At 39.5% G+C, this 8,520-nt stretch overlaps 1 protein-coding gene across 2 annotated transcripts in view; it reads left to right on the top strand.

Moving 5' to 3' along the window:
- Positions 1–591: 591 nt before the first annotated feature.
- LOC144065538 (uncharacterized) overlaps positions 592–8,520 on the top strand; it is a 9,927-nt gene continuing 1,998 nt past the window's right edge. The window contains exons 1-2 of one of the 2 annotated variants that reach the window (XM_077588486.1): positions 592–1,060; positions 7,379–8,520. The exon at positions 7,379–8,520 is cut by the window's right edge and continues 1,998 nt beyond it. In XM_077588486.1, coding sequence (XP_077444612.1) covers positions 931–1,060; positions 7,379–8,520 — 1,272 coding nt within the window. In that variant the 5' untranslated portion in view covers positions 592–930. Of the gene's footprint in view, positions 1,061–4,851; positions 6,091–7,378 lie in introns of those variants that run through there. The other variant, XM_077588487.1, reaches the window with a different exon arrangement.

Here is an 8,520-nt window from a genome sequence, read left to right as displayed (position 1 = left end):
TGTCTGTGTATTTATTCTTGTGTTCTACGTCTTTTGGTTCTTTTTTGTTGTTGTAATTTTGGATTCTGGGCTTATATGTTTTCAATTTGCTTTTGGTGTCTTTAATTAAAAACCTTTGATATACCTTAGTGATGGGACGATGCTACCTCAAGGATTGTATTGACACACTGTGTCGGCACTGTATTGAAACCGTGTTGGTCATCCAAATACGTAGTGACCCTTGCAGTAGTTATAAAATCATTGCAGGTAAAAAAAAATCCATGTTTTTTTTAAATTCCAAACGGAGTTCATAAGTAAAATAGATCAAATTTGAGTTACAATTTTTAACTTATGTCCACATTTTTGTTAACTGGTAAATCATGTGACATAAAAGTGGTTATTCCGTTTTGCCTCGCACGATCAAAATGATTCCACACTGGGGAAAACTTCTCAGAACGAGCCGAAATTACGCCAAAGTCCGTCCAACAGACCCACGACACTTTGATACAGTTTATGTCTTTAAACTATTATCACACTTTGGCCAAATGATACTTTCCCTGTACCGGTCACGTGATTCTTTCTTAAAGCTTTACACGCCCCAATATGGGCTTTCTCTCTTGAGTTATCGGCACGGTGCTGACGCACCAGCGTCTCTCGTTCCATCACCCATTTATCAGCAAACCCTGCTTTAGCTTAGCCCAGCTAGCAGCTAGCAAATAAACAAGTCGTTGACTAGCTTGTTTATACTTTAGCTTAATTTAGCTAGCAGCTATCAAAGGAATAAGTCGCCGAAGAGCTAGTCGTCCAAGAGCTTGTTTATGCTTTAGCTTAGCTAGCAGCTATCAAGGGAACAAGTCGACGAAGAACTCGTTGTAGGTTTCCTGGCTATTTTAGCTCAGCATAGCTAGCAGCTATCAAAGTCGCCGCCATCATCAGAATTCACGTGTGGAAATGTCGGCAAGAACACAACTGCCAAAGCTCCAGGAGGAACTTTTTGAGGTCAAACAGGAGCATTCAACTCACGAGCAATCGACAGTTTGGAACATGACGCACGAGAAAGTTGTTCTTCATAGACTAGAAGGTGGGTACACTTTTTATTTCCATATATTCCCTTAAAGGTATTCTATTGACATGACACTATAAGTCTCAACGCGTGTTAATACTTAACAACGGCATTAAACAGTAGCTTTCCTTTTATTGTATCCTTATCACAAACAAACAATGTATTTTTCAAATTACGCAAAGCGCGAGCGCCCCCCAGAGGCGTTCAAGAGTCATTCCTGCTACTCGCCCTCCATTTTTGGCTACATGCTTGAGTGACATAACACTTATTTGCATGCTGTAAATCGAAATTTCAAATACTAGAGATATAGATGCACTAAACAACAACGAGAGCAGCGTTCAAACAACGGTGTCAAAGTTGCGGCCCGAGGGCCAAATCTGGCCCACTGCCACTCGTTGGTGTGGCTTGCGAAAGTACTTCATATTTAATGCTAAAGTTCAAATGCAGCTTCTAAATAAATAGAATACTAACTATCATCCGAAATCATCACTACATCACTCCGCACAGACATTGTTGTATGCCCTTGCAAGGCAAGAGCGCTTCACCTCATACCAGTACCATCAGAGGACGGGATCGAGACCACCTTCGAGCGCAAGAAGGCCGAATACTTGAATCTGTGTGCCAGAAATTTGTCTGGAAATGCACCATCTACCCAGTCGAGGTTTGCTGCCGAGGCAACGTTGGGCTTCTCCCACTGTTTTTAATCCCAACATTCATTCATTCATTTTCTGATATGCTACATCGTGTATAGGGGGTGCTGGAGCCTATCCCAGCTGCCTTCGGGCCAGAGGCGAGGAACACCCTGAATCGGTGGCCAGCCAATCGCAGAGCACGAGGAGAAAAATAATCATTCACGCTCACACTCATACCTAGGGGCAATTTAGAGTGTCCAATCAGACTATACATCTATTTCAATCTCATTAATCCCCCAAATAATAATAGACCTGCTACTGAATAAAAGATAATGCTTTTTTAATGCCTTCCCTTTAGCGAAAGCATTTTAACTAAATTAAAATCTAAAACATAAAAGAAAATGTTTACAATGAAAAGGCTCCAAAAAAGATTTGACTAATTTTAAGGAGTTACATCACCAGTGAAGAAACTTTTCTGAACAATAGTGCCATACTTTGAAAAATGCACCTCTAAACAGTTTTCAACTCATGTTGCTGTTGACGAGAATACTACAGTAGTAAGTACTGCATTGTGATGAAATGGATGTATGGCGCCCTCTTATATATATATATATATATACATATATATATATATATATATATATATATATATACACATATATATATATATATATATATATATATATATATACACATATATATATATATATACACATATATATATATACACATATATATAATATATATATACACATATATATATATATACACATATATATAATATATATATACACATATATATATATACATATATATATATATATATATATATACATATATATATATACACATATATATATAAATATATACACGTATATATATATATATATATATATATATATATATATATATATAAAATCGGATTAAAAGAACTGGATGAAAAGCCTTAAAACTTTTTATAGATCTAAAACAATGTTTATTTGAGCATTTTTTCTTAGTAAGGGAAGATGTCTTAATCATTTGTTGAAAATATTTCTATATAGTTGTTGGAATAATGATTCAAACCTTTTAAATCATTATTAGTAATATTTAATTAAAAAAGGAAAAACATCTTTCAACATAGCTGCTTACAACTTGCAAGGAGGTGCCTTGTGACGTCGTCTCAGTCCACAAAGCATTCTGAATTGCAGTAACTGAATCATTGTATTTAATCGCGACATTCTTTCCGAACACCCAAAACAATGGTGTGAGGAATTGCATAATATTTTCATTATAAGGTAAACAAAGCACCGTAATTACTCGAATATAACGCGCACTCGAAAATAACACGCAGGTAATTTTGGGCCAAAAAAATCTGGAAAAACGCAGTACTCGAATATAGTGCGCACCTAAAATTTCCCGCTGACGAAAATCAGAAATCTTACCTTTTTTTCTTCGTTTCACGATTGTTTTGTTCAAACAAATTTATTCATTAGAATCCTTCAAATGAAGAGTTCCTCTCTCTCTTTGTCTGTCCTCTCATACATCTCTTCGTTGAGAATCCTATCAACGTCCACGCTTCCTTCATCCACTTCCTCTTCCTCCCACAACACATCATCCGATTGGCTTTACGAGATGACGTAAAATCCGTGCGTCAAAGTGAGTTTGACAATGCTTTTTTCGATCGAAAATTTGTAATTTATTTTATTCAATTCAATTTCAATTCAATTTATTTGGCAAGAAAAAGCACCAGGCTAAGGGCCATGTAACAAGACCAAAAAAAAAAAAAAATAATAAAAAAAATAAAAAAATAAAAAAAAAATAAAAAAAATTAGTTCTTGATTATAACACGCACCCCCAACTATTGGAATTAATTATATAGCAAAAATATGCGTGTTATATTCGAGTAATTACGGTAGTATTATAATGTAAACAAAGCCGTATTTTCAAATCTGCTGCTGGAGTCTCGTCATAACAGTCTCATTGGGTCCTGCCGGAGAAGTGTCCGAAACAATGTGTCCTCGAGCTTTGGCCTTGAGGAGACGATGATGTGGAGGAAAAATGTCCATGTTCCCATGACTGTTTATAGCCTTACTACTTATTAAAAAAATGCTTACAACACATATAGAATATTCCATAATAATTCTAACAATAGTTATTTTTACATTTTACAAAATACTTATTGAACTAAAACACACACCAAAAAAAATTGGAGGGAAAAATTTCAAATATTCGTTAAAAATGGGAAAATCAAGACATAATTTACATCTATAGGTTGGTCCGGGTTAAGGGAATAATGTAAATAAAAGAAAAAACAAACTTTTCCTTTTGGGTTTAAGACACCTTTGAGAAATTGCTAATTTTCTAATATAATTTCTTAAAATGCGCTTCTTCGATAACTTGTGATTGACGGTGTCTTAAATAATAATAATAATAATAATAATAATATAATAATAATAATAATAATAATAATCGGACATAGGCCCTGTCGTCATTATCACAACACAAAAGCCTACTTGTCATCACACGCAGAAACTGCGTGTGACGAAATTGATGGTGCTTCTCCATAAGCTACGTTTAATCGGCAAAAGACCTAAATAAGTGTAAGTTACGGACTTGTAATTTGTCATTCCGCTGTTGTGGATACAGGTCGCTTACCTCTCGCTTACCTCTCACTGTCTTCCACTTACCTTACTTCAGTCAGCTAGTAGGAGGCAGATCACCAACCAAACATCTGTTCATATACCGCAGAAGGGAATGTGTGTTATGTTAGCGCGAGTTTAGATTTCTGATGGATGTGGGGAAAAAACTGTCCTTAAGCCTATTTGTCCGTGCTTTGTGGGACCTATAGCGTCTGCCAGAGGGCAGCAGCTGGAACAGATTGTGACCAGGGTGGTAAGGGTCCCCTATGATGTTCTTGGCTCTGCTGAGGTAACGAGGGCTGGCAATGTCTTCAAGTGAGGGCAGAGAGCAGCCGACAATCCTCTGGGCAGTGTTAATCACTTTCTGCATGGCCTTTTTGTCTGCCGCCGTGCTTCCAGCGTATCACACTGTGATGCCGTACGCCAGGATGCTCTCTACAGTGGTTCTATAGAAGGTTATCAGAAGATTGGTGCCCAAGTTGTTCTTCCTAAGTACCCTGAGGAAATGGAGTCGTTTCTGAGCCTTCTTCAACACTGCCGTGATGTTTGTAGACCATGAGAGCTTGTCCGTGACGTGGACCCCCAGGAATTTAAAGGACTGGACCCTGTCTACACATACTCCATTTATGAGGAGTGGGGCCAGATCTGTGCCGTGTTTGCGAAAGTCCAGGATTATTTCTTTAGTTTTCGTGGTGTTCAGTGTGAGATTGTTCACCGAGCACCTCGAAGACAAATTGTTGACCTCATCTCTGTAAGCCGACTCATCCCCTCCTGAGATGAGTCCGACCACAGTGGTGTCGTCAGCGAATTTGATGATGGCGTTAGACTGGTGGGTGGGTGTACAGTCGTAGGTGTACAGGGAGTACAGAAGAGGACTCAGTACACAGCCTTGAGGGGAGCCAGTGCTTAGTGTAATGGAGGAAGAGAGGTGGGGACCAAGTCTAACAGTCTGTGGTCAGTTGGACAAGAAGTCCTTTATCCAGCAGCAGATTGAAGGAGATAGTCCAAGGTGGGAGAGTTTGTCAGTCAGAATGTCCAGTCAAATATGAATAAGAACGTCAAATATTGTGTACAGTGTCCACGAATACTGAACTTAGAATGAATTTTTTTTTCTCCTGACCAAGAGAGAGCAGTACGTAAATAAGAGACTGATTCCTGCGAGTTCAAACCGTTTCGATGAAGAACTACCTCTCCCGTGATGCCAATCGTCAAAACAGAACAGCATCATGACCAAGGACGATTTGTTTCTGCGCATGCGCGTTTTGCGACGCCTCCTTTTGAGACGCGATCTTCAAGTGATTTATGTTTAATTTAATTTCAATTAAATTCAAACCTGCGCAAACATTTTTTTGCTCAAACCACATGTCAGAAAATTTGAAGAATAATTATTTCCTATGTCCAGCTCTCTTACATTTATAAACTTAATGCATCGAAGGAAGTGACGCTGCCACCACGCATGCACAGTTTTCGCCACCAAACTTAACCTATGGGTCCCAGTCGTGTCTAGCTTAAGCTACTTTATGACCTTAAATATCAGCCAAAATCATTTTCAAGACCTCGTTGAAGCTTTGTGCGCTACTTTAGCTCAGCCTGTTAGCATATATCAAAGGAACAACTCTTCAAGTCGTCGAAGAACTTTGAAGCTTTGCGCCCTCTTTAACTTAGCCTAGTTAGCAGCTATCAATGGCGTCTCCTTCAGAATTTACGTATGGGAAAAGACCAGCAAAGTTCCACGAGGAAAACTCGACATTTTGCAAAATAATGCATGCAAAAGTTGTCCTTCACAGACTACAAGGTGGGTCCATTTTTATATCTATATATTTCCTAAACCATTAAGGCTTAATGGTAATTGTAGAAGTGCTATTTTTGTGCGCTGCAATCCCTCAGCATTTCACTACATCGCAGATTTTTTAATGCAAAAATGTTTTTTATTTTGTAAATTATTTTTCAAGCGGGAGCAACTCCCATGTCTCCCGCTTGCTACTAGGACACAGCACTGAATATTTTTATTTTATTTTAAGTTCTTAAAAATGTGAAAAAGCAGCCCAGAGGAGCGAGTGGTTAGCGCGTCGGCCTCACAGCTCTGGGGTCCTCGGTTCAAATCCAGGTCAAGTCCACCTTTGTGGAGTTTTCATGTTCTCCACAGGCCTGCGTGGGTTTCCTCCAGGTACTGCGGTTTCCTCCCACACTCCAAAGACATGCATAGACTTTAAGGCTTTTTTTAATAATAAAAAAGACCATGTAAAGTAAAGCATTAGTTTCTTTAAAAATGACCATTTATGGAAAGGCTTTTTTTAAAAAAAATAAACCTTTTTATTTTGACGTGTGTGGGTTTTCTCCGGGTACTCCGGCTTCCTCCCACATTCTAAACACATGGTAGGCTGATTGGACACTCTAAATTGCTCCTAGGTATGAGTGTGAGCGTGAATGGTTGTCTGTCTTGTTGTGCCCTGCGAGTGGCTGGCCAACAATTCAGGGTGCCCCCCCCCCCCCCCCCCCCTCTGGCCCAAAGTCAGCTGGGATAGGCTCCAGCACCCCCCCGACTCTGATGAGGATAAAGCGGTTCAGAAAATGAGATGAGATTAAAGAATCCTTTTGGTTTAATAAAACAAAACATTTTTAAACATTGAAATGTGTAGGTGTGCTCTTAATTGTACTTTAATTTTGAAGGTGAACTCTGTTTTCCTCAAACTGTTGATTACAATGCGGGTCACCCGCAAGTGCTATAATTATTGCTTGTTAATTAAACATTTGCTGTGGCAGCCTGCATATTACAGGAATACCTTGACATACCAGTGTCCCAATTTACGAGAAATTTGAGAAACGAGCTAATTTCCGAGCAATTTTTTTCCTTGAGAAATGAAACAAATTGGAGATACGAGCTTATTGAGATGGTGGTCAAATATGTGTGGGTGTGTATAGTCATTTGAGTTGATTTCAGTTAAATTTGAAGTTAATGTCATGTTACGAGCCTAACCACCGCCGATATAAGTATAAGACTTTACATTCCCAGTCTAACCTAAAGGACTTCTCTTTGGATAGACAGATTATGAAACATATCATTTATTTTCGTGTCTTTGCAGGTTTCAGAGAATATCTTGGTCCTGATGGGAAAGAGTCTGTTGGCCTTAAAAAGGAACTTGAGCTCCCCCAAATTAAAGAGGAGGGGCCAGAGTTCCCTCAACAACAAATGAGAGACGAGCGACTTCCAATCAAGAAGGAAGATGATGTCACCTGGTCATTTGGTGAATTCCTGAAGAGGGAAGAGGATCTGGGCGTGACCAGCAGAGGGGCGGAGCCTTCACACACCTTAACGTTACCCCAAATTAAAGAGGAGGAGCCAGAGTTCCCTCAACAGCAAATCAAAAAGGAGGAAGAAGATGTCACCGTGTCAACTGGTGAGCCTTTCAAGAGTGAAGTGGATCTGGGCGTGACCAGCAGAGGGGCGGAGCCTGCACACACCTTAACATTACCCCAAATTAAAGAGGAGGAGCCAGAGTTCCCTCAACAGCAAATCAAAAAGGAGGAAGAAGATGTCACCGTGTCAACTGGTGAGCCTTTCAAGAGTGAAGTGGATCTGGCCGTGACCAGCAGAGGGGCGGAGCCTGCACACACCTTAACATTACCCCAAATTAAAAAGGAGGAGCCAGAGTTCCCTCAACAGCAAATCAAAAAGGAGGAAGAAGATGTCACCGTGTCAACTGGTGAGCCTTTCAAGAGCGAAGATGATCTGGGCGTGGCCGGCAGAGGGGCGGAGACTCCGAACAGCAGCTCAGCAGAAGGGCAAGCAGACAATTTAATTGCTCCGTTATCAGACAGCGAAGACTTGCTTTATGACAATGAAGGTCTTAAGGACGGCAAACTCTGGAAATGCTCTCAGTGTGGAAAAACCTTTGGGAAAAAGTCTACTTTGAAAACACATATGAGGAGCCACACTGGGGAGAAACCCTTCTCATGTACATTTTGTGGTAAAAGATTTACAGAGAAGGGACACTTAAATAGTCATGCAAGAACACACACAGGTGAAAAACCATTTGCTTTCTCAGTTTGTGGTAAAAGATTTACAGAGAAAGGAAGCTTAAAAATACACACAAGAACGCACCCAGGTGACAAACCATTTTCATGCTCAGTTTGTGGTAAAAGATTTACAAAGAAGGGAAGCTTAAAAATACACACAAGAACACACACAGGTGAAAAACCATATTCGTGTTCAGTTTGTGGTAAA

This window comes from Stigmatopora argus, chromosome 20 (assembly GCF_051989625.1).
Source record: "Stigmatopora argus isolate UIUO_Sarg chromosome 20, RoL_Sarg_1.0, whole genome shotgun sequence".
NCBI classification, from domain to species: Eukaryota; Metazoa; Chordata; class Actinopteri; order Syngnathiformes; family Syngnathidae; genus Stigmatopora; species Stigmatopora argus.
The sequence above is the reverse complement of the archived record's forward strand: the minus strand, read 5'-3'. Positions and strand labels throughout refer to the sequence as shown.